Source organism: Caloenas nicobarica, chromosome 5, assembly GCF_036013445.1.
Source record: "Caloenas nicobarica isolate bCalNic1 chromosome 5, bCalNic1.hap1, whole genome shotgun sequence".
Taxonomy (NCBI): domain Eukaryota; kingdom Metazoa; phylum Chordata; class Aves; order Columbiformes; family Columbidae; genus Caloenas; species Caloenas nicobarica.
Genome location: NC_088249.1, coordinates 99125 through 116531, shown reverse-complemented (window position 1 = coordinate 116531; position 17407 = coordinate 99125). Strand labels below are relative to the sequence as shown.

The following is a 17407-nucleotide window of genomic DNA, read 5'->3' as shown; positions in this document are numbered from 1 at the left end:
CAAAATAACCCACAGCTTTTGCACTTCTAACCTGAGCCAGTTCAGAATTACTCCTGAATAAAATCATAGATCTGTCTGTCAACCACGGTTTTCAAATATAGAAGAAGTCACAATAAAGAAGGACTAACAGGACATGGGAAAAAAACTGTAGAGAACAGGCAGGAAAGAGAACATGAGTTGATAGAGAAAAAAAAACACACGAAACACAAACTCCTTTAAGATCTATACTGCTTGGATCCTACAGCACCAGGCGAAGCTACAGAGCACCCGAATTGCTAGCGGAGTGAGCGGTGCCTTGGCGGAGCCCATCTCTGCTGGCTCTGCCTCGCAGGGCGCAGGGGGGAGCGCGGAGCGGGGAGCGGGGGTCGGGGAGCGCGGAGCGGGGGTCGGGGAGCGCGGAGCGGAGCCGGCTCTCCTCCCTCCCGGCCCTGCCCCGGCGCGGGCGGGCAGAGGCGGGGGCCGCCCCCGCGTGTGCCAGCGCTCGCCTCCCCGCCCTCAATCCCTGGGCCGGGCGAGCCCTTGATAAAGCGGCGCGGCGGCGGCAGCGCTTCCAGCCCGCTCCCCGGCTCGGTTCAGCTCGGCTCGGCGCGATGGAGACGGGCGGCTGCCGCATGGGCGGCGCGGAGCCGGGCGGTCCGGCCATGATCACGCTGGAGGACCTGGACGGGATGGCGGAGGAGAGCCCGGACTCCGCGTACCACAGCAACGGCAGCAGCCTGGAGGAGGAGGCCGAGCGCATGGAAGACGAGGAGCAGGAGCGGCTGCTGAGCTACTGGCAGAGCGTGGGCAGGGGGCACCAGGTGGACGTGCCCCGGGGTAAGAGCCGGCGGGACCGCGGGCGGCAGCGCTCGGCCAGGGCTAAGCCGCTTTCGCCCAAAGCAGCCCGCTGGCCTTTGGGGGGATTAGGGAGGCGGTATTTCCGAGCTTACCGGCCGGTCCCGTAACCTTCCCGGTTATTCCTGACCTTCAGCGGCAGGGGGTCCCTCTCGGCAGCCCCGTGCGCGGTGCCGGTGACGGGCTCCCCGCGGGGACCGGAGCGGTGCCACGGCGAGGGGTTGGCATCTGCAAACCTGTCCCTGCTCCGGAGAGCCTGCCCCGGGGCTGGCACCAGCTGTCCCCTCGGGACAGGGTGGGACGGGGCCGGGAGAGCCCGGGCCCCCCGGTACCCCCAGGCCGGCTGTCCCGTGAGGGTACAGCAAGGGCTATCGCAATGAACGCTTCTGGCACACAGTGCGAGCTAAAGCTTCGCACGGGGCGAATCACAAGGTTTTTCCAACTTAGGGAAGCAGCTGTAGTAGTAGTGGATGGACCTGTTTATACTAAAAAGGACTGATGCGAGTTTTCAGTCTTGATATTAAATTTCACTACCTGCAAAAGCATTTGTCTTAAGAATCTCCCCTCACTGTAGCTATTCAACAGGTTACTTCTTTAGAGAAAGATGGCTGAAGTGAAAGATGGCACAGGATAAACAAGTAAAAGGATCGAATTTGCTTTTTGACAGCATGCCCCCCAGGCTTATCACATGAAGAAATTGTTTACTTTCAGTTTTAAGAAAGAATGAATAATTTGAAACACTGTACCAAGTCAGGTAACTCATAACAAGCAGCAGAGAGTAACTATAAACAGGTGATTCAAAAACTTTAACTCATCTGCAGATATTGTTAGCATCACCACTGTTCACATAAATCCCCTTTAAGAGGATGGCCAGCAGCAAAGCCTTGAACACCACAGCACTGGACACTACACCAAAACAAAACTGTTATTGCAAAACGTTCTCTATATTCCAACATAGCAAAAGGTACAAGCTCCTTTTCCAGTCACACCTAGGAGTCTCATCTTATCTTTCTAAGATCCTCAAGAATAGCTTTGTGTAGCAGAAAACAAGATTCCTTCCCATGAAATTACCTGGTACTCCGATACATGGGAATTTCAATGCCCTCTTTCACTAAGATTTATTAGGCAGGATATTAAGCCTAGGAAATATGTCAAAAGTAGTATTTTACCACAGTTTAGTTACTGTATTACAAAAGGTTTACTTTGCAATGCTAAGCAAATGTTACAAAAATCTAAATAGAAGAGTTTTCCTCAGATACTGTCCAGGGCTGTGTGCCGAGACAGACCACATCTCTGCTAGAGCAGCCTAAGAGAATTTGCCAGATTAGTTTACATTCAAAGACCAACTTAACCATTAATATCTGTTGCTACTATCCAGTCAGCTTAAGCACTCTGGAGCCTCGGGGAACATGGGGAGGAACTGCAGGTGACTCTCTGGGAGGAGAAACCCTCCCTGGCCATAGGGCGAGGATCCCCCTTTTGACTGCTGTGCCCTGTCGAGCAGCTGCTCTCACTGAAATCGCCACGTAAGAAAATACAGGAGCTTTACTTGGCTGACTCTTGACTGCCAGCCTGGTGTCTGTGCACACCAATTTACCACTGTTAATGAGATCTTAATCCTACAGACCAACTGGCCTGCAACAACAAACCTTGCAACGAAAAGGGAAAAGAAAATTAAAGGTGCAGGAAGGTATAATCTAACTTTCTTGGCTTGAAAACTCCATTTTATCTACTCCCAGTAGACACAGAAAACATGCTACAACAGCTACTTTTCAATTTCTCAATTCTAATTTCAGTATAAGAACATCCACTAAGAAGCACGCTCCCAAGGTGCTGCTCACAGCCCCTCCCAGCGCTGTTCTCCAGTTGGTGTCTCCAAGGGTTGGTTTCATGCAGGTGTTGGTTCCCAGCACTACAAAGGCGGCTGCCTCTCCTCTCGAATCACCAAGCTCTGTGGCCACGTGCATTATTGAAGGGTGCAGCTCACGAGTACATCGCACCTCACTGACACTCCTAGCAGGTCTCAGGCACGAATTGAGACACACAACAATTTAAATACTGCTCAATCTTGCTGCTATGCACAAGTCTTGTCAAATGTGCCTTATCTAAATCTCTTTGAAAAGATTTGCCTCTTTCACAATACCTACCTATAGTAGCAACTGTAATAATGATGTTGTACTGTAATTAAGCCAAACCTTACCCAGCCACACTGCTACAACCGATCTCACCTTGTTTTGTCACACCAGTGTTCAGGTGTGCAAACCTGGACAGACAGACAACACATTAAGCAACTCACTAGCTTTTGGGCAGTATAATTTAAGTATTGGCCAGGTTAAGATATTTCTAATATATATTATACTGTCATGCCTGACAGACATGGATTCATGAACTGAAGAATAAGACTCCTGAAAAGACTTAATTAGTTGTAACTGCTTCCCCGTGCATTAATAAGGAAGGAAAAAAACCCTACAGTTATCAACAAAGGAATAAAAAACAGAGTTAACAATTCTAGAGTCCTAAAATGTTTCCCAATTCTTGAGTACTCTATGGAAAACTCAGTGCTGAGGTCTAATGTGCTTTTATTTTTCTCTTTGCCTCCAAAGACATACATTTTATGTCAGTTCTTGCTTACATTTTAAATGCTTCCCAGTTATGTTTTTTAAAAAAAGTGTTTAAAATTAACTAAACTGTAGCCTTCTCCCCTTTATTAAAAGGATCATACTATTCCAAATAGTCTTAAAGCTAAATCCCCTGCACTGGATGCCGGGAGATGTAGGTTTGATTCCCAGCTTAGCTACAGATTTACTAAGTGACCCAGGCCAAGTTAATTCTCCTGCACCTCAAGTCTCCTCTTCTCTGAGGGGTGGATGATACTCTCTTCCCCATCCTCCTGCCTTTGCCACTCAAGGCACTTAAAACACCCAAGAGAAGGGCTGTTGGTTCAGGTGAAGCTGTAGTCCTTTTCTTGCATGTCTGATTGATACCATGAGGCAGCATAGCAGAAATTCACATCCAGGCTTTCAAACACTGTACAGAAAAATTAAGTTTCCAATCCTCTATCAAAGTACAGAAACGCCTACATTTCTTCAACTTCATAAGGCAAGGGACTAGCTCTTTTGGAAGAGGCTTTCCATTCCTAAGGCTAACCTTATATCCAGAGTTTCTAAGCCTGTCTGTTAGGGATCAACTTTATTTATGAACTGCAGCTATAACTGATGTCAATGCAACCATAGTTCCAAATACACCTAATCCAGCCATATTTAAATTACAAACTTACGGGAGAACAGAAGTACTAGAATATGCTAGTATTACGTATGCAACTAAAATATATTTGCTCCTCCTATCCATTTGAGCTCGACTGGGAAGTCTGACAATTAATTAAAGAGCAAAGCACACAGTGTCCCTGTTAGCCAAATAAAGTTGTTATGTTCCATTTCATCTTTACCAATGTTTTGTGGTGACTATGACCATTTGAGAACATTGCACCACTCTTATCTGTTTCTGGCAGGTGCAATGCAACCTGACAAACACGGAAACTTGCTTTGCGCTACTCACACCCGTATATAAGTTACATTTCAGTTTTGCTAGAAAGTTAATATTTACTCTAAGTCAGTCTTCTGCCCCTTCCAAACCGAAATAAAACCTTTCCTCTAATGTACTTGGTATCTAACCAGACAGCATATGCATAAAAGTACTATGTGACAGAAAGCAATTCTGTTAACACAAATCTGTTCTAATTTCTTTGTTAAACAAACAAGTCTTTTTAAGATACAGTTCTTCAGTGAAGTATACACTAAGCAATTTTAAGTATCCTCACCTTATATTTCTTGAACTTAAGAGCACACTTTCCTCCTCCCTACACTTGTTACAAACACCAAGCCCCTGAAGTCCAACTAAGGGACAGTAGAATGAACCCCATTTCATTGTGGTTTCTACAGCTCCAAGCGGCACTGTGTTCTCTGATTGCAGACATGGCCGAGCCCATTCAGCAGCTGACGAGAAACAACAGCCCCCAGGAGAGACAGGCCATCCCCTTCACCCTCATCCAGCGCAAGGAAAAGGTACCGTTCCCTCCCACCCAAGCTTTTACCTCTAGTCGTGCCCACCTTCCCAAAATATGCTGCTTTATACAACTATTTTAACCATGTAGGATTTTCAACATTGTAAGTGCAAAACATTATAACTGGATAGCTACATTTCATTTTTAACATTTCACTGGGTTTGCATGTGTGAATTTTTCTTTTTGTAAAGTAGAAACTATCAGGAAAGTCAGAAGATGACCAGGAATTAGAGTCTTTGACATTTTTAGAATTAATTTAACAAAAACCCTCATGGTTTGGCATTTGAAATAAAATGCCTGTTTTCTTCATTTAAATCAATGCATTTGCTTGTTTACACAATCATGTTAATAAAACCTTAGCAGAGAATACTTGAAAGAGATTAATAACAATTTAAAACCAAACCTGTACTTTTGTATTATGGGTCATTATCAAACAAAGCAGCAATTTGCAAACCTGTCTTATCAAACCCATCCTATCCTGTAATGAAAAATTGAAATTGATGTCCAGCAGATTGTTTACAGGTCAGGAAATGTGCAAACAGGTGTCTAACCTTAAATACATGACAAATCAAGAAAATATTTACTAACCATGTATGAGGAATTCTTGTCGCATTTCTTTTCATTAGATCTATACAATTCAAATTTATAAATATCACAATTTGATTGAGTATACTTCATCTGAGCTGTCTGGGACTCCTGACTATTTTTGTTGTAGTTAAATGTTTGAAAGCAATTTTTCAGTGCTACTGTAATAACTGCACATAAAAAATAAGGTTATTCAGTGTAATTTGCAACTAAATGTTTAATACTGCAAGTCCAAAAAGATGACAGTTCCTTAGTTTAAAGGAAAAATACCTAAAAGCCATTTGAAACAAATTTTCATCCAAGATAAGCAGCACAGCCCTTCTTGATTTATATGAGGAAGGATTAAAACTCACACGTTCCTTTCAAGATTATGTCACAAGCAGCTGAAAAACCATGCAACTAGTCTTGTACTCAGGTGAGATGCATACGCTGCGTTGGTTGGGGTGTCTATTTATTATGTGCCAGCTTGGACCTTGAAAATGAAGCGTGTGTGAACTAAAAATTAAGCAGAATGTGCTTCAGGTATAGCTGACACTGAGACTTAAAAACCATTCCTCATGCTCGCTGTTCTCTGGTCACACACCTAAAGAAGCTGATTTCTCTACGCTACAAGTAAAGCACTGAAATATCGTTTGACTTTTATTTGTTTGGGTGATTAATTTAAATTACAAAACTATTATCTTACTGTGTTTGCAGCTTGGAGATCTCCTTTATGAAAAACGTCAGTATGGAAAAGCCAAATGGGCTTGTATAAAAATGAAAGAAAAACAGTATGAACAGAGCATATGCCTTGGATTCATGAAGCTTATGAGGTACATTTGTGAGCAGAATTCCTCAGGTAATTGGTACCACAATTCTACGTTAAAGTCAAAACACTGTATTTATGCACTAGCTGCTCCTAATTGGGGAGATACTTTTATTAGCTTTTATTAGCGTTTCCCAAACACTGCCTGGGAACTGACACTGCCTATTTTGTAGGCTCTCAGCTATAAAGTAGGCTTTTGCTACAGAATCGTAGTGGTTTAGTTTTCACAGCAGTGCTGAAATCACCTATTCCAAGAACCTATTTAGAGTATAACACCAAAAGAGACCATAATGTTTTGCTTCCTTCATTTTAGTTCACAATACTCAACTTGAGCATGTCTGAATGGACACCAAAAATGTGTGGCTGAAGCATATTTTCCAGAAAGATAATCCAGTTTTAACCTAAGTGCTTTAAAATAATGGCAAGTCCACCATGTCTTTGATACCTTGTGCACCTAGTTCCCAATCCAATTTAATCTGGTTTCAACTTCCAGCCATCAGTTCTCTTCTTTTTTCCACTCTCCAGTTGATTAAATAGTATTGCAATGCCCAGTGTTTGGTTCTGTAATAGCACATGTTGTAATCAAGTCAACCCTTATCTTTCAAGAAACTAAAAACATTGATCATGAAATCTTTTACCTAATCGAGTATTTTCCCCACTTTCCTCACTCTTTTAATACTTTAACATGGTTTAACAGTAATTTTGGCTCTAGAACAGCGCAGTCGTGTTTTCAAAGTATGTGCAGGAGCCGAGTTCCCACTCCTTGTCACCACTGCCACCCACACAGTCAGAACAGTCAACCCTTTCCTATACCATTGCAAAAATATACCAGCGTATTGGGTATCAGCAAATCCCAAACAAACTCACAATGCAGCTCCCTTCTCTTGCCTACATTCTTTGGTCCCAAATATTTAAAACATGACACTAGGTCGGTTTACATGATAAACAGGGAAAGAAGTTAAGCCAAACTCCTTGTCCTACACAAAGATAGGAGAGCTCACCAAATACCACATTTTAGACATGCACACATATTTGCACATGTAGGTTTCTGAGATACACACACACAAACTACAAGGCATAATAAAATGCTGCTTCCACCTGAAATGCACAATCTCATTTTCTAAAACTTCCTACTGAATTCCTTTTAGTAATAAAACTCCTTCTGCTCTGTGGCACTCACTTTACGTTATTTGGTTTGCATTCAGAAGTCAAGCACACTGTGTAGACCTGCTTTTGTATTTTCTAAGAGTGCTGTCTGTCTCCTCAGGCCTGTACCTGGGGATAACCATACCCATTGTGACCATAGTCCATACAAACGAGGCCCACTCGGAGATGACGCAGTCGGTGACAGTCGCATACTACCTGCCCCAAATGCTGCAGGATGAGCCGCCTCATCCCTTTGACTCCGACATCGTCATTGAAGAATGGCCTTCTACCATCGTTTATAGTAGGTGAGGAACATTCTCCTTTTGTTCTAGTAAAAAACATGCTGTTTTCTATTTGGGCATGTTACCTCTTTTAAATTAAGTTCTAAGAGCTAACAAACAGTAAGACTTGATTTTTGGTAACTGTTAAAAGCTGCATGCTTTATGAGACTGGGATATTCAGGAAATAATGGTTACCAGCCTCCTGGGGAAAGTGATGCATCTGTAGATGTGAGATCCAATAGCATCTCAAAACATAAACTGTTCTCTGTAGCTGGGAACAAAGCATCTGGCATTTCACTAAAAATGTTTAAAAAAAACCTGTTATGCATTGGAGATCACAGTCAGGTAGTATCAGTTGTGAACCACGATGAAATAGTTTAGAAGGAGGCCTTTCTAGGCTCTTGAAAAACTGTGGATTTTAAAAAGAACTTGATATGAAGTTGATTGTTACAGGAGCTTCAGAGGAATCACCAATGAAGACTCTATAATGAGAGAAATAAACCTGTTGGCAGAAATTCTGGAGAGCCCCGAGTTATATTTGCAGGATACGTTCATCATTGCAGGCTACACAAACCCGGCTGCTGCCAACCGCCACAACGAGATCTGGTTCCTGCAGAGACCGTAGCCTCTGCTCCTGGTGCTCGGCCAGCACTACAGTCCGCTCTCATTTACTGGCAGAACCTTACACATGAATCATGTCAGACTAGATGTCAAACCCTCTGGGATTTTAGAAATGTGGCTTTTAGCCAGATTAGCAAGGCAATCACTCCACCTTAACAATCAAACTGAGGTAATACCTGAAAAATACACACTTTCCTATGTCAACTTTTACAGTTTTTACACAATTTTTATGGAGATTTTTAGCACTTTAAAGGTTAGTTCACCTTATCTTTTTTTCCAAGATAAGGGAGACAGAGCTGTCTCCTCTAGACTGCCCATGGCTTGGGACGGTCCTGGGGCAGGTCCCTGCTCCGGGCACCCAGGGCTGCACCAGCCACACGAACCCCTGGTGGGGTTTGCGGTGGGACACATGTTAACGTCACCTCACACATGCAGAAAAATAACGTTCTGGTCTTCGTTTCTGAAGACAACTACCAGATTTAGACCACTGGGCTTAAACCAAGGAGTAAGACTAGGCCAGTGCTGACTGCTGTTCATGTCACCATTTGCAGCGCAGAGATTCTCAGTGCGTACCTCAAAAAGCGTTCAACCAAAGTACTGTTAACTGTGAGGAGAGACCAAGAAGGCAGAACAGTCCTAATGCTCATTAAAGTTTTGACAGCAAACGTTCCAGGTTACCTTAGTCCCACGCTCATGGTAATCCCATGATGCTATTTGCCATTCCCAAAGAGAAAGTGGTTGTTCTTAACTCTCCAGGTTTCTGAACACTGTCATCTTCTAACTGTGCTGAAGGTTAAAACACTGAAGCAAGTAATTTTTTCAGTACTTTTTTATGCTCTTCTAGCAGCACCACACTATTAATGTCATTTTGAGCACCTCCAGAGCTGAGGAGCCCATAACCCTCTGGGTCCTGTTCCACTCTTTGACCACCCTCACTGTGAGAATTCTTCTTAGTATCTAGTTTTCCCTGTTGCAGCTTGTTTCTTTTACCCTTACCTATGTGATATTTCTGGAAGTAGACAACTGCTAGTGCAGCACGCTGTGTTCCAAAGACTAGCTGATGTAGTTCTATAGGCATCAGAAAGCCTGCAAGCGGCACTTGGTAACGAGCACCTACTGCACTTTAGAATCGGGGTAGCAAACAGTTTTGCTCTCAAAAATCACTTCTTAATGTCTCCCCAGACAGATATGATGGTAGAGTTTAATCTGAATAGAAGTAGATGTCTTTTTATAAAAAATTTCATAAAGTGTATCACTAGCACTATGTATTGATTACAGGGTTTAGGCTTTAAATAGTTTTTGTGTTACTCAGTTATAACACACGGAACAGCAACTAGAGTCAGTGTCTGCCAGCTTAGAGTTAATTGGCAAACAAAATGGATTTGTGTGGTACTTCTGATGAATAAACATACAGGTGTCACAAACTTCAGGCCTCCTGGTTCCACAAGGCTCTGGCCTCCACAAAACTGACTTTATGCTTAACCTGAAACCTCTTGCTGAGCAGCAGGACCAGAGAGCAGCGGCTGACCGTGCTCCGTGTGAGCAAGGGGCTCTCTGGTGGCTGCTGCCCGCAGAGATTCCTGGGGAGACAGCAAGGAGAAAGAAAAAAAAGAGAGAAATAAAAAGTCCTAGTTTAAACACAAACAAACCAATAGTCTTTATAGGAAAAAACAAACCAACCAACAAACCCAGTCCTCACTTACTGCTGGCTGTCTGCCATGCCTGGCTGTTCAGATATGCTGCACTGGGCCAGCACAGATATTTGTATTGCCACAAATTAATTGGATTTTAAACTGATGGAGGAGGGGTAGAATCTCAAAAAATACTCTGCATTTGGGGTCTCTCTTATTGCAGCCAGAACACTATCAAATCTGGTTTGCCAGGTGACAGTACAAATGCTTGTTCCAGCTGTGGCCACACTTAGGGACCACTTTGTCTGATGTGCCAATTTAAATGCACATCAAAGTTTTTCTTATTTAATAGAACAAGACAATGAAGATTGTCTTTTATTCCTCTCAATTTGTTCAAGATGGAGGCTCATAGAGAGAGGAAAAAAAAGAAACCTTCCTTTTCAATATGTTGAATTGTTTCCTGTTTGTTTTCTATTTACATTCCTTTTTATTTATTTTTAACATTTCCTCACATTGTTGGAAATGCCAGCCAGTCTTAAAGTGAAAGCTAACAAATTAATGGAAAACAATCAAAAGTGTTTTTTTTTTAAACTGAGTTGAGTAGAAGGCCCAAGTAGGCATTAAATAACAGATTTTGTTTTGCCCTCACCACCCTCCAGGATTTTTATAAGAGCAAATTAAAACAATTTTCACCTTTGACAAGATTTTATGACAAATCAAAGAAGTTTTCTGCAATTCGATTGCTTTTGCCAGTTATAGAAATTGTTTTAATGCTTTGGCACAACAAACGTCAAATAGCTATTTGAAGCAGCTAAATCCTCTCACCATAAAGTACTCATTTGTACATACTAAAAGCCATTGCTCTATCTTATGTGTCTTTCCGTAGGCAATCTTCCCCTAAATACTGCTGTGACTCAGCTACTAGTGGGTATGTTATAGATACATTGTTACTGACATATAGAAATAAGGTATTTATCTGAGTGTGCTGATGTCCTCACTGCAGCAATGTGTTCAGTGTTGTTTTATGTAAAACTGTGAATTCCAAGATAGTATTTATTTTGAGTTATATTAGATGGCTTCTGCTGCTGGCAAAGAACCAATTAATCTCATTTGAAGATACACTTTATGGCAATGGAACATTGTACCGCGTTCTGTAAATGGCCCCCACAAGCAGGGGCACAAAGAATTGTGTTTTTTCACTGACACACAATGAAGTTTACTTCATAGTTATACCAGTGAATGTCAACGAAATGTTACTATTAGTCAAATACATCACAGAAAAAAGTTTGGAAACATTATGTCAAGCTTCATTATGTAACTCCTGTGATCAGAATATTTTCTTATCCATCTGTGGCTCTACTTTGTAAGTCATTAATTAATGGATTTCCATTTTCAATTTGAAGCTATTTACATTAGTCAAAGGAAATAATAAAAACAGAATTCACCCATATTTTTGGAAGATTAAATGATGAAGCCTTAAGAGAGAAATGTTGTCCTGCATACTGTGTATTTTTCAAACAAGCATTAGTGCCTAAAGTTTATTCCAGCTATTGTGATACTCAGGGCCTTGCTTACTGTATGTATACAAATCTAAACACCATTTTTCCAGCATTGTCATGTTGCGCTGTTTTACACTGTCCTGCATTTTCACTGAAATGTTGTCTTGTTTACTGTTTGTCAACATTAAAGATGATTTTATTGTGCAGATACACCTGGCTTTCGTTTCTCTAACAGACACACGAGTCCTCTTGCTGTCTTTATTTGAATTGGAACAGCAGAAGCCACAAGTTGCTATTATGATTTTAAACCAGCCACTTCAGCCCCAAATTTGAAATGGTCACTCCAAGACCCAAAAAACTTAAAATAACTTTCAAAAAAACCCCACACTGGTTTCAGAAGCGAACTGTAGAGAACATATGTATTGGAGTTCTTTCCTAAATCTTGTGGCTGTTCAGAACACACTTCACAACTGATTGTTTTGGCAAGGGCCAAGGATAACGCAACATGTACCTCACCCCCCGGTGTTGTTACAAGCTCTCTCTTCTCAGTAAAGCAGTAGCAATACAAATGCAAATACCAGATCAAAGAAAGGAAATAGAAACCACTGAAGCCACAATTTAGTCAAAGTTTGTCTATACTCCTCAATTACACCACATTAGCCTAACCTGTGCTTAATTCAGCTTAAATCTCAGGTGGAACACCTCAAATTAAATCCCTGCACTACATACTAGCATTCAGAGGCACCTGTAGTGATGCAAACCTATCTTTAAATTTCTTGCTAGCTTATCAGTTAACTTCATCATTTACATACGCTCTCAGGTTACAGGTTCGAATACAGCTGATCTAATTCAATCTAGAAAATAAATGAATAAGTTCATTGGAACAATGGTCTTCACATAAACTACACCAAAATCATTAAGCTTTAACCAAAAACATACTCTGAGGCCAACAATCAATACTAACTTAATCCTAATTTTTTTATGCCTCTTCCCCAAAAAATAGCATACATTTTTAACTTTTCAAAGTGGTATCTTATGTAACACTATTTGTCTACTAGACCATGAAGTCATCATCAACTGGCTAACAGTTCTGGTTCCTGCTAATCTGTCCTATATTTGAACATTACCTATTGGTAAAAAAGAAAAGGAAAAAGCTCTTGAGAGGTGAGGGGGAAACACCAAAAAAAACCAAACCAAAAACCCGAATCACACACACACCCTCCAGCACCCCCCGCCCCCCCCCAAAAAACCCAAACATACCAAAAAATCAAGGAGAACTAAGTACATTTACAGATGACTTAAAGCTCTAAAGAATATTCTTAATCAGAGAATGTTTCCCTCAATACACAGTTTTCATAAGGCTGACAATAACCTGAACAACATGAGCATGGCCATTCTCAACATCTTAACACCACTAAACTCAGCCAAATTCAGAACCCCTCGGTTTACGTCTCACGTCAACTTTGCAAGGACTCCTCAAAGAGGATGAGAAAACTAATTCTATTTTAAATTTTCCATCAGAGCTTTTAAAGTTTTTGCAAAGTAGCAACTGTCACTGGTGCAAAGTGAAACAGTAGCTGCTCTAGTTGAAACCATGTTTTTAAATTTTCCTTACACCCAAAGGCAAAGTCAACTGCATAGGAAATTGTTACCTTTACAAATTATTGCTAGTCTAGATAGAGATGTAAAAATAGGAATGGAAATTATATAATTAGTGGCTCTGTCCATTTAACAATAAGGAAAAGCAACAACTCACCTGGATGTAAGCATTCTGAATTTCTGTCAATTCTTCACCAAGTGGAACAACAATTTTTTCCACTTGTCGCTCATGAGAATAGGGCTGGATTTCTGGAGAATCTTCAGTGCATAGCTCGATCTGGGCAATGAGCAGGTTGGAAATCACTTGCTGCACAGCCTGTGTGAGACCCACAAAAAAAAAGACCATATTGACTCCAACAATGCGAGTCAGTATCACATGAAAGTGACTATTTCCATGTTTTAGCAGTCTTGGAATATAATTCTAAGGAAAAGGTACCTACTGCTTATAGATGAAAAATGAAAGACTCTCCATTTAAAGTTGTCAAGTAGAATAGGAAGAGCCAGAATGCTAGGTTTGTGGATGCAAAAAGCATGCAATGCACAAGGGCTGCAGTGATGGAGCTCTGCCTTTGGCTTTGGGGGCACCATGAAGCACCTGACAAGAAGTAACCAGGAGCAGGAGCTTAAACTGGATTTAGTGCATCTGCCATCAACTGAAAACATCAGCCTTACCCAACAGACTACACTGAACAGAACGTGAAAGCCATTCTCCATGGAGAGGACACCCTTTTTTGTTCAAGTGGGCTTGTATTCCCCAAATCAGAAGCTATTCTTTCCTTTTAGAAAGGTCGGGAAATAAATATTGATAATATAGAGTCTATAGCACAAAAAAGACAAACTCTCAACAACTTATGAATTGTAAATAGATTCAGTTTTTATGTGGAATTCTAACAGATTTCGGTATCCTGCACAGTGTTCACACTGTATCAAATGGCATTAAAATAGCTTCTACTGAAACGTCAGTATTCCAGCCATGCAAGTAGATTTGACTCACCTTTGTGTCGCTGCCTGGTGTGGCGCTCAGGGCCAAGATCCGAAATTGATTTGTATATTTGCTTAGTTCCCTTACAACCTAAGGACAGGAAAGTTTCCATTAATAATATCCTTAAAGGAGATTATTTGCTTATACAAACTATAGCCACGAAAATATCCAGTAAGTAGAAAAAGCTTAAACAAAATATTCTAAAAGGAGTATATCTCAATTCAAACGCAAGCCAGGAACTGTTCAATTTATAACCATTTTATCCAGGAACACTTAATCTTGATTAAGTATATTACCGCAGTCCCATTTAGCAGAACAACCTCGGTAAATTATTATCTTAATGTAACAAAAAGATTAACAGCACACTAACTCAAGCAGCTTGCCAAAACGTAAGTTTGCAAAACCACTCTAAAGAAAGCAAATCATGGATGATCAGTCCCATGAAATCTGAACAGAAGTTAGATGACAACCACCACGCCAACCAGCAGCCAGTTGAGTCTCACTTAAAAAATGTTGCATTAGCAATTGGGGAAGTGGCTGAATATTCCTCAGACCTCCCAGGTTCTCATTCTACAACCCTCCCTAGGACCAAAACTGGGACGAGTACAACAGTTACTGAACATTCAAGCAGAAACCGAACTGCCTCCCTGATTCATTTTCCCACAGAGCGAACACCATGCGTTCCGAACAACCATCTTGCGCTGCACGGGGAAGGCAAACAAACAACAAAAATTACTAATTATATAACATAAAATCTACAGAGAATAAGTGAATGGAGACTAAAGAGGAATTCCACTTGTGCTGACAGTTCTACTGACTCATGTGAAGGTTTAGTTAGAACAGAGAACAAACCTGCCAGCTTCACCGTCCTAGGGACTGACACAGGGCGACGGAAGAGATTTTGCTCAGCTATAGCTGACGCAAAAGCTACTAAACACAAATCTTGGCTCTATGTTACAGAGCAATTTGCCTAACAGGAAAATATTTTAAGAAAAAGTTTTTATACAATACCTTGAAATAACCTATAATATCAAATTCTGTGAAAATCATGTTGCTATAGTTCTGAAAAACAATAGAAGAAAACTACAGCACTGCCAAACCAACACGTACTGTTTGAACTTGGCAAGCTGCTGCCTCTTTTCCAGCATGCCCCGTTAAACAAGCACTAAACACCCGATTTCCTCTAAAGAGGCCTAGTAAACAAGGAGACAACTCCATAGACATCCTGTCAATTTCTCCAGGATATAAAGCTGTAACTTTCTTTCAGGTCACATCCTGATATGAGGAGATTAAGCTGAGATAACACAACGAACTCTTTGCTAATCAAGACAAAACTCAATTTCAAAAAGAAATCTTGAACTCATTTAACTAATATAAAGAACTTTACAAAAAAGCCCACATTTTTTTCTTGATAAAAATACCTCCCCCACCTTGAAGAGTGGTTCCAACAGAGCACAAACACAACACAGTACACCCACAAATACAAGCACTTCTGAAAGAAACAGCATCGTGACTTTTTTTTTAATTGCCCCAGTCAAAAACATATTTTGAAACAAAAATGAAAATTTTATTCAGACATTAAAAAAATTCCCACCTCACCATACCAAGTTTTAATCCAGGTTTTACTTAAAACCAGGGCACTGAAAATGTCTGATCTCTTTCACACAAAGCTAAGGACATAAGGGACAATCTCTCTGCAGCAATGAGGACAGTGACACTCCATGGAGATCCTGTAAGTGATTTTAGGGGCAGATTCTTGTAATTGTGAGACAAGAATGAGGTGACTGCTGCATTACCTGACAGTAGGCGTGATTTCCAAGAGCTTTGTGGGCTTCATCGATAACTAGACATTTAATATCTACAGCAGGACACGTCCCACGACACAGATCATTCACCATTATCTGAGGTGTAAGGAAAAAGACTCTCTTGGTAGTCCACAGTTCCCTCCGATTGAGGGCTTGGGTTCCCCCTGAAAATTAAAGAAATAACATTAGCAAACAGTTCTGCTGCTAACAAGCCGCAGTCCATGACCTGAGAGTGACAGCAAAGGCAGACAGGGCTGGCAGACACGTATCATGTCGGCTTTGGGAAATAGGTGCCTTTTAAAATAGCACACACCTTTGTGTTATTCCCATTTTTAGAGGGCAAAAAAAAAAAAAGCGTATGCAATGACTATGAAGATTTTTTTGCATTAAACTAGTAAATCCATAGAATTATAGAATGTCCCGAGTCCGGACTCACCAGGATCACGGAGTCCAACTCCTGTCCCTGCACAGGACAACCCCACAGTTCACACCATAAACCCAGAACCGCGGAAAACACCATTAGAAAGATCAAGATGATTGCAGCCTCCTGCAGCCCTACACCCAACCCACACCTCTGACAATGGTTTGTACTTAAAAACACCTTATGGATTCAGTCATTAAGGCTATTACTTCAGTAAGCAATGGACTACAGATCATGGGGTTTGTAGGAACTTAAAAAAAAAAAAAGGTAATTATTCTTTGGCTGAAGTTTCATATAGAGCGTATGAGGAGCAGCTGAAGTCCCTGGGTTTGTTGAGCTGGAGCAGAGGAGACTGAGGGCAGAGCTCATGAGGCTGCAGCTTCAGCAGGGGAGCAGGAGGGGCCGGGCTGAGCTCTTCTCTCTGTGACAGTGACAGACCCCAGGGAATGGCAGGAACATGTGCCAGGGAGGTTTAGGTTGGCCATGAGGAAAAGGTTCTTCACCCAGAGGTGCTGGACACTGGAACAGGATCCTCAGGGAGGTGTCACGGCCCCAACCTGACAGTGTTCAAGAAGAGACTGGACAACGTCCTCAGACACACGGTGTGACCTGTGGGGTGTCCTGTGCAGGGACAGGAGTTGGACTCAATGGTGCTGGTGGGTCCCGCCAGCTCAGGATTTTCTTTAATTTTCTGTGCATTTACAGCTCTGTGTGGAAACCCCAAAGCTCTGCGAACCCCAGAAAACACATCCCCCTGTTCCACCTCCCTTACACTGGTGACTTAGGGTTTTAATCATTGCAAAAATCTCACATTAACCCCTTTGAAATCTTCTCCTAAAAACCAGACTTTTCACAGAATCACAGAATTGGGATTGGGATTGGATTGGGACAGGGATTGGAAGGGACCTCGGAAGCTCATCCAGTGCAATCCCCCTGCCGGAGCAGGAACACCCAGATGAGGTTACACAGGAAGGTGTCCGGGCGGGTTGGAATGTCTGCAGAGAAGGAGACTCCACAACCTCCCTGGGCAGCCTGGGCCAGTGTTCTATTACCCTCACTGAGAAGCTTCTTCTCAAATTTAAGTGGAAGTTCTTGTGTTCCAGTTTGCACCCATTGCCCCTTGTCTTACTGTTGGTTG

At 41.9% G+C, this 17407-nt stretch overlaps 2 protein-coding genes across 2 annotated transcripts in view; one reads left to right on the top strand and one right to left on the bottom strand.

Annotated features, from left to right (window-relative positions):
• Window positions 1–17407, bottom strand: part of FANCM (FA complementation group M) — a 66741-nt gene that overhangs the window by 48516 nt on the left and 818 nt on the right. The window contains exons 2-4 of the mRNA XM_065636555.1: window positions 15840–16012; window positions 14056–14133; window positions 13219–13377 (exon numbers count right to left, since the gene is read on the bottom strand). Coding sequence (XP_065492627.1) covers window positions 13219–13377; window positions 14056–14133; window positions 15840–16012 — 410 coding nt within the window. The remainder of the gene's footprint in view (window positions 1–13218; window positions 13378–14055; window positions 14134–15839; window positions 16013–17407) is intronic.
• LOC135989479 (heme-binding protein 2-like) lies at window positions 591–11600 on the top strand. The gene is made up of 5 exons (XM_065636345.1): window positions 591–816; window positions 4804–4895; window positions 6176–6317; window positions 7552–7735; window positions 8165–11600. The coding sequence occupies exons 1-5, from the start codon at window positions 591–593 to the stop codon at window positions 8334–8336; spliced, it is 816 nt and encodes a 271-aa protein (XP_065492417.1). The 3' UTR covers window positions 8337–11600.